Source organism: Mugil cephalus, chromosome 3, assembly GCF_022458985.1.
Source record: "Mugil cephalus isolate CIBA_MC_2020 chromosome 3, CIBA_Mcephalus_1.1, whole genome shotgun sequence".
NCBI lineage: Eukaryota > Metazoa > Chordata > Actinopteri > Mugiliformes > Mugilidae > Mugil > Mugil cephalus.
Genome location: NC_061772.1, coordinates 10,748,155 through 10,764,523, shown reverse-complemented (window position 1 = coordinate 10,764,523; position 16,369 = coordinate 10,748,155). Strand labels below are relative to the sequence as shown.

Sequence of the window (16,369 nt, the reverse complement as noted above, 5' to 3'; positions counted from 1 at the left end):
CGACAAAGGACATGCATAGTTAAACAAATACGGGTGTATCCCAAGTATAAAACCACAGAAACTGAAATCAATACAAATTGTTTCAAATAAATTGGTTCGGGAGCTAAAAACCACCATTCTTGACAGAAGCGTGTTAGCATAAGTTTGCTACGGAAGTAGATCAACGAGCGCTGGGCTGAAATGAGCAGCAGGCTGGCTCTCTCCTCCTCTCCTGTCAGTTCGTCAGACTCTGTCCTGGTGTGAAGAGCGTAGGTGTCGCAGTGAGGTTCCCCATTCTGTCTATCACCATGGCGTGTGTTGAAACATCCTCTAGCAGGCCATACCACCTGGTTATCTTCGGGGCCTCTGGATTCACGGGACAGTTCGTGGTGGAGGAGGTGGCCCGCACTGTGTCCGAGGGTCCGAATGGGAACCTGAAGTGGGCCGTGGCTGGCAGGAGCAAGCAGAAACTGGAAAAAGTTCTGGAGCAGGCCGCCGGAGTCCTCAGTATGTATCTGATCAACCCCAAAATTTTTGCATTTTAAAAGCTGAACGTTTCTATAGGTGTTTCCGTACCAGGGTTGCACTTAAATTAATTGGTTCATCTCAGACAATGCATTGATGTTGAATTAAACTAAACATAGAGTCAGAATCCATCTTGACTAAAAGATGAAGAAAACTGGAGAAAAGACGAAGGGAAAATGCTAAACTGCGACACAAGATGATTCAGCTAACAGATGAGGGTTAGCTTGACACGATTCCGACCCTTTGACATAAGTCCCAAGTACAGGAGATGTTGCAATGAAAATTTGAAACAGTCAAAAGTCAAAGTACCATTTTTATTAATTGTTGATTATCGTTTTGCCACACCTTACAACCCTATAGTATATATTTCTAAGCATGAAATTGTGCTTTCCATGAGGCTTTTTATCTTAAATTAAAATTAAATTATTAACATATTGGGAAACTGTGAATGAGTGTTACCACAGGTCCTCCCTGTCTGCTCCTGAGAGACTGTGCAACCAAGCCTGCTCCCGAACTACTGTTCTGTTTAAACTGTTGTCATTTTTGCATTTATCTAATGTTTTACCTTTCTATAGGCTGGGCACATTTCCCCGCTTTGGGATAAATTAAAGGACCATCTTATGTTTTTAGACAAATAAATTAATTTACTGATGTTTCAGTGTTGCAAAAATGCAAAAACCAATGTAATTAATTTGCCGAATGGAATAATTGATATTTTCTAATATATTTGGTGTGACACAAGTTTTCCATGTTTACGATCTACACATGGAAAATTGTGTCCATCCCCCAGATCAAGACCAGGCATCTGTTCACTAGCAGATGCATATCTCCACAGGATTAGATAGTTATTTTGTTGTCCCCTGCTGTTGAGCTTTCTTTTCAGTGTACAACAGCTGATGGAACATACCAGCTCACTGTGCTATCCCGTCCATCAGAGCATACACAGCCTGTCAGGTCAGCTAGTCAAGAGTGAGGGCTGAAGGCTGCTGAAGGAAGATATGTTGTTTCAAAGATCTTATCCTGCACATTTGCACATTTGATGTTATTATTGTTCTTTCTCATTTAAAGTGTATTCATTTTCACACACACACCACTCATGCTCAAACATGTCCACTGTATTTTCTGAGGAAGAGGGTGATTCATTTGATCGTTTCTATTAGTTGATTGTAACTTAAAACCCAGCGCCAACAAGTCGATTTGTTAATTTCAAGTTGCCCCATAGACACGGCCCTTGTACATGTCAGTGACTCATGTTTCATGTTTATTCTCTGCAGAACCACAGTTGTGACAGCTTACTGCTGTGCATAACCCTAAAATGTAAATGTCAAAGGCCTGTGCTTGTCTTTTATGTTGGTTGTGTTGTCTTAAGGAAACCTATATCTCATCAGAACAAAATTTCCCCTTGTGCTTTATGTATAGATTTTAAGCCAGCTGTTGCTTATAATGTTGTATATTCAAATACGTTACCAGGCTTGATGAAGGCAAATTATCCACTTTGCATCTTTTATTGGTTTACTGTATAATTGTCGCATTATATGACAGCAACCCTGCTTAACTGACGCACAGTGAAAGTAAACCAGGTCTTTGGGCTCTAATATAAACAAATAATATGGCATCAAGTATACTTTTTATTAATTATGCTAATTATGAGCTGTGAATTCTGACAGTCTGATGGTAGGCGTGGCATGTTTGCATCGTAGCCTCCATCATGCGTGTCTTATTGTATGTGCAGGTAAGCCTGAGCTGAGGACAGAAGTGGACATCATCGTGGCGGACATAGAAGAACCAGACACCCTTGCGGCCATGTGCAAACAGGCTGTGATTGTTCTCAACTGTGTGGGGCCTGTAAGTACACGAGAAATGTGTGTGTGTGTGTGTGTGTGTGTTTGTCTTTATCACGTAGAACTCGATCAGCCTCATGACATAAACCAGTCTTTTCCCTCTTGCTCTCACAACATTGGCATGTTGGCATCTTCCTTTGGCGTCAGTTTAGCCAATCAATCCATCCATCTCTTTCTCCGCCTTTTTACTACTGCTCCTTCCTGCTCCTCTCCCTCCCTCTCTCCTGCACACACAGCAGCCTTCATTTACACAATGAAAGCTGCTGGCTTACAGCACACAATAAGTTGTATTGTGATAAGGTCAGAATGGAGAGTAGGTTTCCAGCACCACTGCAGTCAGTCTTGTGCATAATTCAGGTTTGTGTTTCAAACTAAACTCTTCCAGTACACTATCCACCACTGTTGAACACGGGGGCACTTTTCATGCTTGGTTCAAGCTGAGGCACAGAGCTGGAGCCGTAAAGGACCATTTTGTGTTTCTTCTAGAGTCACAATTTCATGAATAAGCACAAATGTATTAAAGTTGTCCAATAACAGAAAGGTTGGCGATTCAATTCCACCCTATCCCTAGTCTGTCGTTGTGTCCAATGGGCAAGACACTTAACCCACCTTACTCCCAGTGCGAACTCCACTGGTGTATGATTGTGGGTGAGTGATGTTTGGTGGTGGTTGTAGAGACCGTAGGCGCAGATTAACAGCCACGTTTCCATCAGTCTGCTTCAGGGCAGCTGTGTCTACTGAGGTAGTTTACCACCACCAGGGTGTGACTGCGCGAGCGAATGAATAATGTATTCAATTGTAAAGCGCTTTAAGCGTCTGTGATAAGGTGCCAAATAAAACCAATGCATTATTATTATGGTTTGTAAAGTGTAAAATTTGTTTCCATTTGATTCTGTAGACGTACCTAATAGAGTTGTGTGTAAGACAGGACGGCACAATGAATGAATTTACTGGACTTTCTCTGAGTCCTGCATTCAACAGTTGCATACATGCAAAATGCAGTGAAGACGTCATGTCTTGCTGTAACATAAGGGCACCTCTGTTGAGGATTTTAACACATTAAGTGAACATAGATGGAAAATAAGTGGCTAACAGACAGTTTTTTCTACAGACTGGCAGGGACATTTAGCAATGTCATGGACTGTAAATGGGATTTGGTTCAGATTAGGAGAAAAGTTGGTTAAAATAAAAAGTGTACGTGTGTTCCTCTTGGTTTCTACAGTACAGATTCTTTGGCGAGCCAGTGATCAAAGCCTGTGTGGAGAATGGAGCCCACCATATTGACATCAGTGGAGAGCCTCAGGTATGTAATTTATAGTTTTATTTATCCTTTTATTTGGTTTGGCACATAGCTGAGAAGTTTCTTTTCTTTTATTACAGATGTTAACTCAAGGAGCACTTTGATATTTCACCCCTTTAAAATCCCTCAAGCTCTGAACTCAAACATGCAGTATATGCAGTATTTAATGTTTAACTACACAAATGTTAAATATATTGACTATCCTGCATTATTACTTTTGAATAATAAGTCTGACTTTAATCATAAGACATGTGTTTTCTCAGTGGACACTGAATAGATTTTGCCCTGCCGATGCCCTGACATTCATCTTTGAAATTGCTTGTGGTTGGATTAAATGGGAGACGTGCTGAGTTTCATGCTGTACCCTGTTAGACAAGATTATCTCTCACTTGGCCACATGTTAGCAACTGTTCCCTCACTGAAACACAAACAGCACATTGACAACATGACTTGTGCTTGCGTGTGCTTTCTGATTTTGTCAGTTCTAAAGTTCTTCAGTTCAAACTGCACAAAATATCTCGCCACTTTGATCACATCAGGACAGAACTCGTTTCAAAGGAGACTGTATTGATTTTAACAAAATATAAAGTTATTAAGGTGTGTGTGTGTTGTTTGTCTGTGCAGTTTTTGGAGAGCATGCAGTTGAACTACGACAGCCAGGCAGCTGAGAAAGGTGTGTACATCATTGGGAGCTGTGGATTTGACTCCATTCCTGCCGATATGGGCGTCCTCTACACCAGGGACCAGTTCAAGGGTACGCACATATCCACATGTACACATCCAGTGTGCACACAGAGTTAATGTAATGGTTTCCATGGACTTTCCTTGTGCTTTCTGCCAAAATCTGGTGTGTCTGTTCGTCCACAGGTACACTGACCGCGGTGGAGAGCTTCCTGACTGTCGGCTCAGGACCTGATGTATGTAACTACGTTACCCAGGAGTCCATGCACTGAACCAGCTTGTTGTTGATCCTTGCTCACACACATTGCTCAATCTTTGCCCCCTCCTTTACTTCTGATATTTATGTGGCATCACATATTTTTCTCCTCATCTCACATTTGTCTCGTTGGTGCTTTTAGGTTGTTTATGCTCTCTCTATATTTTCTGCCATCCTCTGTCAGGGCGCCTGCATCCATGATGGCACTTGGCAGTCAGCCATCTATGGTTTTTCCGACAGCCAGAAGCTCCAGACTCTGAGGAGGAAGTTTAATCACAAACCTCTCCCTACGGTTGGCGCCAAGCTTAAACGCAGGTACGTTAGGACAGGAGTTTCTTTTAGGGGGTATTTTCTGTGCGCATGGTCCATCAGTGGCTCAAAGCTGAGGGTCAGTAAAGTAATAGTTTGTAGCTTGATGGCCATGACGTTTTTGATGCAAAGGGATGTTGATATGAGTGTTAAAAGATCCACTGGCAATATATCTACCAAAAAAGTTACCTCAGAAATGTTTTAGTTATAATATCTAGGAGTCAGTATACACACAGTAATAACATTATTGATCCGTTGCTGTGTCTCCACAGCTTTAAGATTCAGGCCAACCAATACATACATGCATGATACTGTACGAGGTGTCTGTGACAGGAGAACCTCTGTTTTGTCTCAATGGTTAAATCCCAAAATGCTTCATTACACACATGAGCACATGCTACCGATTACCTCAATGAGTATCAGGCCAGACTTGAAATGATTTATTTTCACAGCACATGTCTCCATATGTATCTGCAGGGGAAATTTGTTCTTCAGTAATGAGATCCAGCAGTATACGCTGCCCTTCATGGGCTCCGATCCCTCTGTTGTGAAGAGAACCCAGCGTTTCCTGGTGGAGGAACATGAAGCCACACCGGTCTGTCTTCACATTGTGTCCTTTTTACACAAAATGGTTTCCCCATGTACTTGTAGAGAAGCATGATGTACACCCAACTGTATTCAAAATAATGACTCACAATCTTATCTGGTGGCACATGGCCTGAAGTGGTCTCACAAAATCATTTCACTTTAATATTTTGTCTATTTAACGCTTCTGGGCGCAATAATTGAACTGTCAGGCCAAAAAAAAATTAGGGACCTCCAAAACAAAATGGCCACACTCTAATATTTTGTTGGTTCGCCTTTAGCTTTGATTTCAGCAGCATTCACGGTGGCATTGTTTCAATAAGCTTCTGCAGTGTCACAAAATTTATCTCCATTCAGTGTTTCATTCATTTTCTCACCAAGATCTTGTATTGATTAAGGGAGAGTCTGGCAAAGACTGTGCAAAGCCTCCTTCAGCACGTCCCAAAGATTCTTAATGGACGTTGGTTCCCCACTATCCTTACAGTTTTTATTAATGCGTTGGACAGTTCTTCACCCAATTTTAGTAGTTTCTGCTCTGAGTTTCCTTAGATGTTTTCTCTGCTTGATGCATAACAATGATTTGACTATTCTCAAACTGACTAACGTCTTTTCCGTGACAACGGGATGTGTCTTCAGACATGGTTGTTTAAGAAAATGAGATGCTACTCATTGCATCCGTTGGCGTTAAATAACTTCCAGCTCAAAGATAATCGTCCGTGCAGGAATTATCCAATGGGGACTTGCATCTGTTTGCTTAGTTAAATCCAGGTGGTGACTTTTATTTTGGCCAGGCAGTGTACTTACTAACCCAAACACTTTTTCAAATTAAGATGCCACCATCACTAAGCAGCGTGTTTATTACTGCCTGTTCTTCTCAACCTCAGGTCCAGTATGGAGCATATGCAGGAGTAGGAGGCCTGGGGAGCGTTGTCAAGTTGATATTCGCTGGAATGATGTTCTGGCTCTTAGTCAAGTTCAGTTTTGGACGCAACCTGCTCATCAAGGTAAACTGACACGTGTTAACAGAAAGAATGTTTCTGACATAATGCATCCTTCACAACGGACCATAACTCAACTGTAAATGTTTTCTTTTCTTTTCTTTTTCTTTTCTCACCCACGTCTTCAGTACCCAGAGTTTTTCTCTTTCGGATTCTTCTCCAAGGCTGGACCAACAAGAAAGCAGGTGAACTGCTGCAGGAGCTTGTTAAAACCAATCCTGTTAAGATAAAGGGTTCTGTACACTCATAAGAACATGTATTGTGTTATGTGTGTGTCCATTTGTGCATTAGATGGAGTCTTCATCCTTCCAGTTTGCCTTCTACGGACAGGGCTACTCAGAGGACCAGGACCCCTCCCAGGGAAAACCTGACGCCAAGATCCGAACACTGGTTCAGGGACCAGGTGACGTGAAATTAGAAATCGTTTCGACCTTGGTGCAACAAACTTGAATACAATCATTTGGATGCTTGTTATTTACTAGTTGTTCATAGTTTATTCATTTTTATTGGTATACAACAAAACAATGTTTTATTAATTCCTCACTAAAAATGCAGAAAACATAAAAACATAGATGTAGACTTGATGAATGCTGAAAAATGTAATAAAAAAACATTATCTTAGGCTTCCAGGCTTTCTCAAGAACTTAGGTCTTCAAAGTCTAATTAAAGTCATTTGATCTGTTATTCCTCAGAGTGTGGATATGTGGCTACGCCCATCGCCATGGTCCAGGCTGCCCTGACTATCCTCAATGAATGCAAGGCCTTGCCCAAGAAGTGAGTTATCACACCACACATCAACTTCCTGGAAATGGCTCAAGTACATACACCATGACCTCAATCCAATTTGTTACTTTGAATAATTTATTTGTTCTGGTTTGATGTGTTAATGGTAGAAAGGTTTTTAATCACTGCACTTAATAAATATTTCTGCTGCTGTGCTACTGTGGTGCAGAAATGAGTTATTATTATTATTTTTAATTCAGTTCTTCTCACGCTTTCATCTATTTTCCAGGGGGGGAGTGTACACTCCAGGAGCTGCCTTTGCAAAGACCACACTCATCAACCGTCTCAACAAACATGGCATCCAGTTCTCAGTCATCTAAACTTCGCACCCGTCTCTGATGCCGTATTCCAGGTTTTAGTGAGCACTTACTAACAGCATAGCAACATCTGTGGCGTTTCTAACTTAAAGAGAGGGCTGTTTGATTACGAGAGGCACAACAACCACAGGTGGAATGCACTCATTTAAAGTCCTAACATCGTTTTTGATGCTGCTTTTTGCATTTTTTTTTTTTTTTTTTTTTTTTTCATTTAGAAATTTCCTCCTATTGCCTTGAATGTACTCCGAACATTCTGCTTGTAAAACAAACAGCACAACTGTGGTGACCAGCTGTGTGTAAATGGATTCAGCATGATCGGCCACCAATGTGATTATATCTAATGAAAGAAAAATTTGGGGCTGAATTTGTTGCACTCCACGTCTTTAAACGTAGACAATAAATAAGAAAATATGTTGTGATTTATATTTGTTTGTAATTGGATTGAAAAAAGGTTAACTGTCCTCTTTCTGGCACTGTGCTCTATTTTAGATAAAAAATATGAAGTTAATATGAGACCAAAGATAGCTTGTGACATTTTTTTTTGAGGACAGATAAAGTTGCATTGAACACATATTCTAATGGTACTAAAATAAGTTACTCACACAAGCACGTGGGAGTCTATCTGGGATTTTAACCGGCATAAACACAAGTTTAAAATGTCACATTCCCTTCTGTTTTATTACATAGTAACAAGATTTTCACTGTAATGATTTTCTGTGGCCGGGTAGAGGGTAAGTGACGGTGGTAGAAAAAAGTACTGCAGCTGTAAAAACACGTTCTAGGAAACCTGAAAATACTGTCACCTGTAAATGTTGATGTTCTTTAAGTGTTCTACAGTAGCATCAAAAGTACCAATACAAGTACAATACTCGGTAGCACTGACATGATAGTCGGACATGCTCTGTTCTGCTTCTGTGGCGTAAAGTCGTCGAGGACAGTAAGCTGCTGTGCACTCATACATGCTTGTCTGTGCTGGCATGTCGAATAAACTCTTGACTTCCTGGCTTCTGGCGGTTACACGTTGGACTATCACTATCTAGGTTTACCTAGATAGCTTAACATTTGCTTTTGGGTCTTGTCAGACAATGCATTGGGCTGCCTGTGGATCCGACGGTGTGAAACAATGAAGAGCTTTTTGCTGCTCCTAAGGGCCAAAATAGTTTCACACACAAAGCGATAATGTTGGTCTCTATGCAGTGTTCTTTTTTTTTCCATATTTGAACATATGTGCACTTGACAGGCTGTTTTGGGGGATTTTTGTTTTTGTGTGCTTTGCTTTGTGTGAAGGCCATGAATAAAGCCACCCCAGCAAACAATTACAAGTTTGTCTTTTTTATCTTATACTCCATGATTAGCACTTCCATTGTAAACAAACACACATAGCAAATGAAAAATGACAGGAAAATGTTTGGTAGGACTAGTTTCACCTCTACATGCCTAAATATATTGAAGCCGAAGACATATTGGGAAAGGCACAAAATAACGATGTTTTTTTTACAAATACTTATTTTGAGGAAATAGTATAAAAATTATTTGTATTCGACAACAAGACAAACATCCTATGAAAAAGCTGCCTTCCCTCATGTGACCACGCTGAATATTTGTGCGCTTGCCCAGAATCAATTACTACAGTGGTGGAATAAAGTTTTCGGACACCCTGTGCTGTGCAGTCACAAAGTACTAATCAAATCCTAAAACAGCAATTAAGAACTTAAAATTGATTGGTTCCATAAAAATACATTTTTACACAAATTTTTGGGTCTTAGTTCATTTTGGTGCCAGTGATCCGAACGAAGGCCATGGAACAATTTAAGGCACCCATGAGCAACACGACTTGCTAAACACAAAACAAAAGCCATGTTATGAATGTTTGAAACTTTTCAAACCGTCCATAGAGGATGTAAACAAAGATAATGTAATAAAATAAAAAAACATAACTTCCCTGGCTGACACATGAATCCCTGGTACATTTTACAAGAGTAGGTGATTAAAGACTTATGTAGCACATGATTATATAAGGAGCCGTAAAATTAAGGGTTGCAAAAGTTTGGTTTGCAATTACTGAAATAGATGATGTATTGGGGAGTATAAATATAGAGTGTAAACAACAATAATAATGATAATTGCAAATCCAGATACAATTGTAGTTTGTGCATCTTTCCTGTAGTTTCTAAGCTTGTTGCCAGAGGTTTCCAATATTGTTTGTGACTTAATTTGTTAATAATTGTTCGTCCACTTTCATGTGAAAATGACCTAATAAAAATATACTCATATTATAGTCTTCGGAAATCATGTCAGAAATTTTTCAGATTCTATAATGAAAATCTGAAGTTCAACACTAAATATAAAAGTATGACCAAATTTTTTTCTTTTGTTTTGTCTTTATGTTATTTTATTATTATCTTCTTCTTCTTCCTTATGTTTCTCCTGTTTCCCGCACACATCTTTGCCTCGTCTCTCTTCACTTACTACAGGAGACAACAGGAGAACAGTAATGAATTCACTGGAATCACATAATACAAATATTGATCATAGTGTAAAAAAACACCAAAATGTGTGTTTACTTCACAGTGCAGGTGGTCACATGTCCTTGGCTCTTCTTCTTCTCTCATCATATTATTGTTATTCTAAATAGGGAAAAAATGATAAAATTAGATTTCTTGAGAATTATTCTCAATATTTCTTTTAGTAAATATAATAATAGGATATTTACCATTATTAATGAGACCATTACATTTCATATTTTCCCTTGTGACTTCCTTTTCGTCTTTTGCTTCTATTTCATCTTCTTTTTTTCTTGTTACTCTTTCTTTCTCATTTCATCCTAATTGTCTCTTCTTGATTTCACAGCCAAGGTGTCGAGCAGCTGTGAACGTATAGTGGTTAGTGCTCTGCATTATGGCCGCAGCAACCCTGGTTTGAATCCGGGGCACGACAAAGACCTCTGAAGTAGAAGAGTCTACATAATTTCTTCTTCTCTCTGACATTTTCTTATTGAAACAGAAAAATGGCCAAACCAATAATGGAATTAATTCACTGAAATCATGAGTAAATAATGTATTTCTGATGTTCTACCATAGTGTCCACACAAAACACATCCTCACTGGCTCCTTCTTGTTCTTATCCTTTTTTGTTTCTTTCTTACAAGATGCCCTGTGTCTGAAATCGTTCACTCCCTCCCTAACCCCTATTCCCTATGTAGGGTTGCACTATATAGTGAACTATATAGTGAGCTGAGTTTGGCGCTGTCATTATGTGTTAGACTGCCGCGGCTCCCCTGGTTATCCCATTATAATGTACATATTACTAAAACGTGATAATTTTGTAAACAAATATGTGTAATGTTCACGAAATAAAAAATAAAATTATGTTAAAAAAAAAATTCAAAATGCGCCTCACTAACAGCCACTAACGGCCATTAACGGCAATGCATGCTGTGACATCCACCACTCATTGAGTGACCATCGGATGGTCACTACTTTTCGCAATGCTTTATGGGGATTTTTGAGTGCCCTATGTAAGGCTTATAATTTGATCACGAAGATTTGGGACACCACTACAAAATGGCGTAAACTAAATACGGTCAACGGGCCTACCCCAAGTGGGGCGGGGGTACACCCAAACGTTGACGCCCTCTAAATCAGTTAGTTTGTTGTTTCCACAGAGACGCAGTGTAGGTTAAGTTCTACTTAGCGTTACCGCGGTAACCAAAACATCAGCGTCCAATCAAAACTCGGCACCAGGTCGTTCCAACCAATGAGATGCCTGCTCTGTTTTGATTGACACCAACTTGCTCCAATTGCGTTCGAGCACCGCCTGTAGCTGGCAACGCTCATACCTTCTCAGGTTATTCAGTCGCTGGAGTTCAAGAGCGGTAATAACTGTGTTCAGTCGTCGTTGAGTTTCATTCTTTCATTCCGATAAAACAATGAGGGAGATCGTTCATCTGCAAGCTGGCCAGTGCGGCAACCAAATCGGGGCGAAGGTGAGAAAAAAGTTTTCTTCTTCAGCTGAATTGCCGGTTGGTTAGGACGCAGTATAAATGCTGAATGTGGTTTTTGGGCGGGCTGCCGAGGTAGCTTACTTAGCTACACAACTAACAGCTACTAGCGCCGTTCGTCCTGATCTGACCGTTGGTGGCGGTGAGCCGTGAACCGTTGGTCTGAATCCTTTCTGTGTGTCTCTAGTTCTGGGAGGTGATAAGTGACGAACATGGCATCGACCCGTCCGGGACGTACCACGGAGACAGCGACCTGCAGCTGGAGAGAATCAACGTGTATTACAACGAGGCCTCAGGTGAACTTAACTTGGCTGAAAGCTCTAAGCTACACAGTTAGATCACCCTGGACTCTTGGAGAGCCGAGGTCATTGAATAGACTCATACACTCGCTGCTGAGCCGATGGACCCTTCTTGACTCTGCTTCCTAGTTACTGTTGCTCAGTTTCCAGGACACAAGACGTCAACAAACCCCCCAGCTAACAATTGAGGCCGCTGTTTGAAAAGCCCCTAACGTTAACGTTGTATGTGACATTAAAATGACTTTAAAACGTTAAATACAAGAAGTAGGCGAGTTTCCGGTATTCATTAAACCAACAAAGCAGAACATTGGATGGGGTAGATCATACCACAAAAATGTACACGAACAGGTTTATCACTAATACCATTTATACATTTTATAATTTATATAAAGGAGGTTTACTTAATAGAATAGTATAGCATGCCCTTTATCGTCATTATACAGTGTACAACGAGATTGGAGAGATTCTCCTTTTCAGTGCAAAAAAAAATCATGTATACAAATAGTGCAAAGGAGGTATTATTATATATTATATAAGATTTACAGCGAAAGTTAAAATACTAAAAAATATTCAAAAATTATAAAATAATGTAGTGGGAAAAGCGTAGCAGCAGTGGTACAGTGTACACATGTAAACATGTATTGACAAAGTTTTATAATAGACGGATAAGACATAGTCGCAGATTGTTGCATGCGAGTGTTCAGGGTCGTGATGGCTCTTGGAAAGAAACTGTCTTTCACTCAGTTAATGTTCAAATAACTGAAGTCTTTTACTTTTGATTGGCTCATTCAGCTTAGATAAGATAAATAAAGTTGATAAAAATCTTATCAGTACTGACAATGTGGGCCAAGAATGCCCTTTGGCTTTCATCTGCTCATCATTTAAAACTACTATAGTTCCTATAGTATATTGCACTAATAAACTCTGGAAGCTCTGTTTGTTTCTTACACTCATTGTTTTGTTCCCGTTCTCCTTCACCAGGCGGCAAGTACGTCCCTCGTGCAGTGCTGGTGGACCTGGAGCCAGGCACAATGGACTCTGTGAGGTCTGGTCCCTTTGGTCAGATCTTCAGGCCGGACAACTTTGTCTTTGGTGAGCGTTTAAACCTCAACTTGACTTCATTGAGTGTTGAAGTCTGTTTTTAGTGCTTCAGTGCGTTTTCCATCAGGAGTCAGTCACATTCAGTGTATTCGCTGTTCATTGCACGTAAATGCAGTGTTTTCATTTGCATGTTGAAGTAAGTCCCGTTTCAGATAGAATCAGATAGCCGAGGTGTCAGAAGCTTCTGACACCACAGCATTCAAAGACTTCTCTATTTGCATGTAACTCAGGCCAGAGCGGAGCAGGTAACAACTGGGCTAAAGGCCACTACACTGAGGGAGCTGAGCTGGTGGACTCGGTCCTGGATGTGGTGAGAAAAGAGGCAGAGAGCTGCGACTGCCTCCAGGGCTTCCAGCTCACACACTCTCTGGGAGGAGGCACCGGCTCCGGCATGGGCACGCTGCTCATCAGCAAGATCCGAGAGGAATATCCAGACCGCATCATGAACACGTTCAGTGTGGTGCCCTCACCCAAGGTTCGCATAATTCATTCACATATTTTCAGATGAAACAGCCTTCTGCCTGATTCCTCTGTTCATTAACACATGTTCATCTACTCTCTTTCTCTTCACTCTGTTCCTCCAGGTGTCAGACACGGTGGTGGAGCCTTACAATGCCACTCTCTCAGTCCACCAGCTGGTTGAGAACACAGATGAGACCTACTGCATTGATAATGAGGCCCTGTATGACATCTGCTTCCGCACACTGAAACTCACCACACCCACCTACGGTGATCTCAACCACCTCGTCTCAGCCACCATGAGCGGGGTGACCACCTGCCTGCGCTTCCCCGGCCAGCTCAATGCAGACTTGAGGAAACTGGCTGTCAACATGGTGCCCTTCCCCCGGCTGCACTTCTTCATGCCAGGCTTTGCCCCCCTGACCAGCCGAGGCAGTCAGCAGTACAGGTACAGTACAGACGAGCTGGAACCAGCCTCTCAGAGGCTGTTGGTTTGATTTGATTTTCATTTGCTTTTCAGCTTACCTAAAATCTTTCTCTTTCTAGGGCATTGACGGTTCCTGAACTCACCCAGCAGATGTTCGATGCTAAGAACATGATGGCAGCTTGCGACCCACGCCACGGACGCTACCTCACGGTCGCCGCCATCTTCAGAGGACGCATGTCCATGAAGGAGGTGGACGAGCAGATGCTGAACGTGCAGAACAAGAACAGCAGCTACTTCGTCGAGTGGATCCCCAACAACGTCAAGACGGCCGTGTGCGACATCCCTCCGCGAGGCCTCAAGATGGCCGCCACTTTCATCGGCAACAGCACGGCCATCCAGGAGCTCTTCAAACGCATCTCCGAGCAGTTCACTGCCATGTTCCGCCGCAAAGCTTTCCTCCACTGGTGAGTAAAGCAGAGTAGCGCAGAGATTCCTCTTCACAGGCCTGTTTTTAGCCCAATGCGCCTACACTGGCAGAAATTAAACTTTTAACTTGTGATGTTTTAGGTACACGGGCGAGGGCATGGACGAGATGGAGTTCACAGAAGCTGAGAGCAACATGAATGACCTGGTGTCTGAGTACCAGCAGTACCAGGACGCCACTGCTGAGGAGGAGGGAGAATTTGAGGAGGAGGGCGAAGAGGACGTGGCCTAGTCTGGAGAAGTTCGGGTCCAGTTGTAGCAGGAACTCGGCGACATCTTTTACCAGCTCAGTGGTGTTGTCAAGTTGAACAAATGTTCTCTCTCTCTTTATTGTTCAAAATACGTTTGTGATTAAAAATAATGTAACACTGGCCACTTCAAGACACTCTTTGCCGAGTTTGACAGGTTCTCTTAGAATATCATTTTTGGCAGAATTCAATCATTTATTGGACAAAAAAAACAATTGCACTAGAGCACTGAAAGCGACTGAAGGAGCGTCTAGAACTGGTCACTGCTATGCAACCGTTAGTGTGCTTGTTCTAGGACGTTGAAACCCAAAGTTTATAGAGATTTTAATAAAGATGTTTGGACCTGGTACTACTGTGTGGCTCACTAAAACCTTTCTTTTATCTGTTAAAATAACTGTGGCTTTTAAATATCAAATAGTACTTAATATAAGACAACAAACCTGTCTGGGCTGAATTCAAATGAGCATGAGTAAAGATATCAATATATCGAAGTGTTTTGCTTCAGTAAAAATAATTCTTATGCCGATAACATCTTTTTCAGTTTGATTCATGCAAACTAGAAGCTGGTCATGTTAAGTTTTAGTCTTTACATTGAAGGAAGTCATCTGTCAGCAGAGGAAATAGATCTGATAACGTCCAGCATCCTTATCCACCTACTCTCTATCAGGATAACAGCTAGTTTCCTCTAACCCTCATTAAACCACTACACGCTCACTAACATTCTGTACCACAAAACACAATGTCAGCGTGACTGCAAAGAATATACGTAAGAAAAAAGATCCGAATCACTGACCCACCTTCTGTTAAATGAGGGAATAGCAGCAGCGTTTGCAGTCTTCGCAGGAGGCCCTTAAGGAGAAGGTGGAGGAGGAGGAATATACCAGAAATAAGTTAATGGACAAACTTACACATCTAGAGCAGCAATTGGAGGAGGCACCGACAAAAAGAAAGAAGAAATCTCTGAAGAAACGATTCCTCAGCCTCTTCAAGAGAACTTCAAGGACCTGACCTCTGACCTTCGCCACAGCTACAGTCCAATCCCACTCTCCTCCTCCAGCCCCTCCCACTGTAAATACATGTTTTTAGTTTTTGTCTTATTTTGTTTTGTCTTTGTCTTGTTTCGTTTAAAGGGCAGCATGGCGACATAGTGAGTGACATTGTGTCCAAGGCCATACATGTAACTCTGATCACCCTTTGCCCCCGTACCCCATTTCTTGTTTTTGTCATTTTGTGTCTGTCTTGTGTTGTTGAGTACGAATGTAAGTGTGCATGGTTGTCTGTCCATATCCAGTGTCTCTCTATGTGGCTCTGTGATGGACTAGCAGCCTGTCCTTACGGTACTGGTCAAACAACCTTTGTCCATTGCCTGCTGGAAGAAGCTGCAGACATCAACAGAGTAAACCTCTCGCCATCTACAGACAATGAATGAGGGAATGGATGAGTGAATTAATGTTTTTGTCAAAAGCACAACAAATAATAATAATAAAAACACATAAAGCATTATAATGTTTACACATGTTTTTAATTGAAAATATCATGATAGAATCAGAGTTGAAAAAACAAACTGAAGCCATTTTCATGCATTTATGCACGTTATCAATAGAGGATATGCACATGACGCCACAGCAAGCAGACGTTTTTTTGTCACTGAGTGGCAGAGAGTGACAGCTGAGTACGGAAATTAGCAGCATTAGTTTGAATCATAGACTTTAAACTGTCTAAATTATAAAAGTAGCTGTTGTGCAGTTGACTGTACCAACAGATTTGAAAAGTCACAG

The 16,369-nt window shown here is 41.3% G+C and overlaps 2 protein-coding genes across 2 annotated transcripts; both read left to right on the top strand.

Annotated features, from left to right (window-relative positions):
- Positions 1 to 171: 171 nt before the first annotated feature.
- LOC125005700 (saccharopine dehydrogenase-like oxidoreductase) lies at positions 172 to 8,890 on the top strand. The gene is made up of 12 exons (XM_047581230.1): positions 172 to 486; positions 2,237 to 2,349; positions 3,568 to 3,648; positions 4,270 to 4,399; positions 4,513 to 4,562; positions 4,767 to 4,897; positions 5,369 to 5,486; positions 6,361 to 6,480; positions 6,603 to 6,659; positions 6,766 to 6,877; positions 7,167 to 7,248; positions 7,487 to 8,890. The coding sequence occupies exons 1-12, from the start codon at positions 288 to 290 to the stop codon at positions 7,575 to 7,577; spliced, it is 1,284 nt and encodes a 427-aa protein (XP_047437186.1). The 5' UTR covers positions 172 to 287; the 3' UTR covers positions 7,578 to 8,890.
- Positions 8,891 to 11,366: 2,476 nt separating this feature from the next.
- Positions 11,367 to 14,940, top strand: LOC125005699 (tubulin beta-4B chain). The gene is made up of 7 exons (XM_047581229.1): positions 11,367 to 11,559; positions 11,762 to 11,870; positions 12,855 to 12,965; positions 13,205 to 13,449; positions 13,559 to 13,881; positions 13,980 to 14,324; positions 14,428 to 14,940. The coding sequence occupies exons 1-7, from the start codon at positions 11,503 to 11,505 to the stop codon at positions 14,573 to 14,575; spliced, it is 1,338 nt and encodes a 445-aa protein (XP_047437185.1). The 5' UTR covers positions 11,367 to 11,502; the 3' UTR covers positions 14,576 to 14,940.
- The last annotated feature ends 1,429 nt before the right edge of the window (positions 14,941 to 16,369 follow it).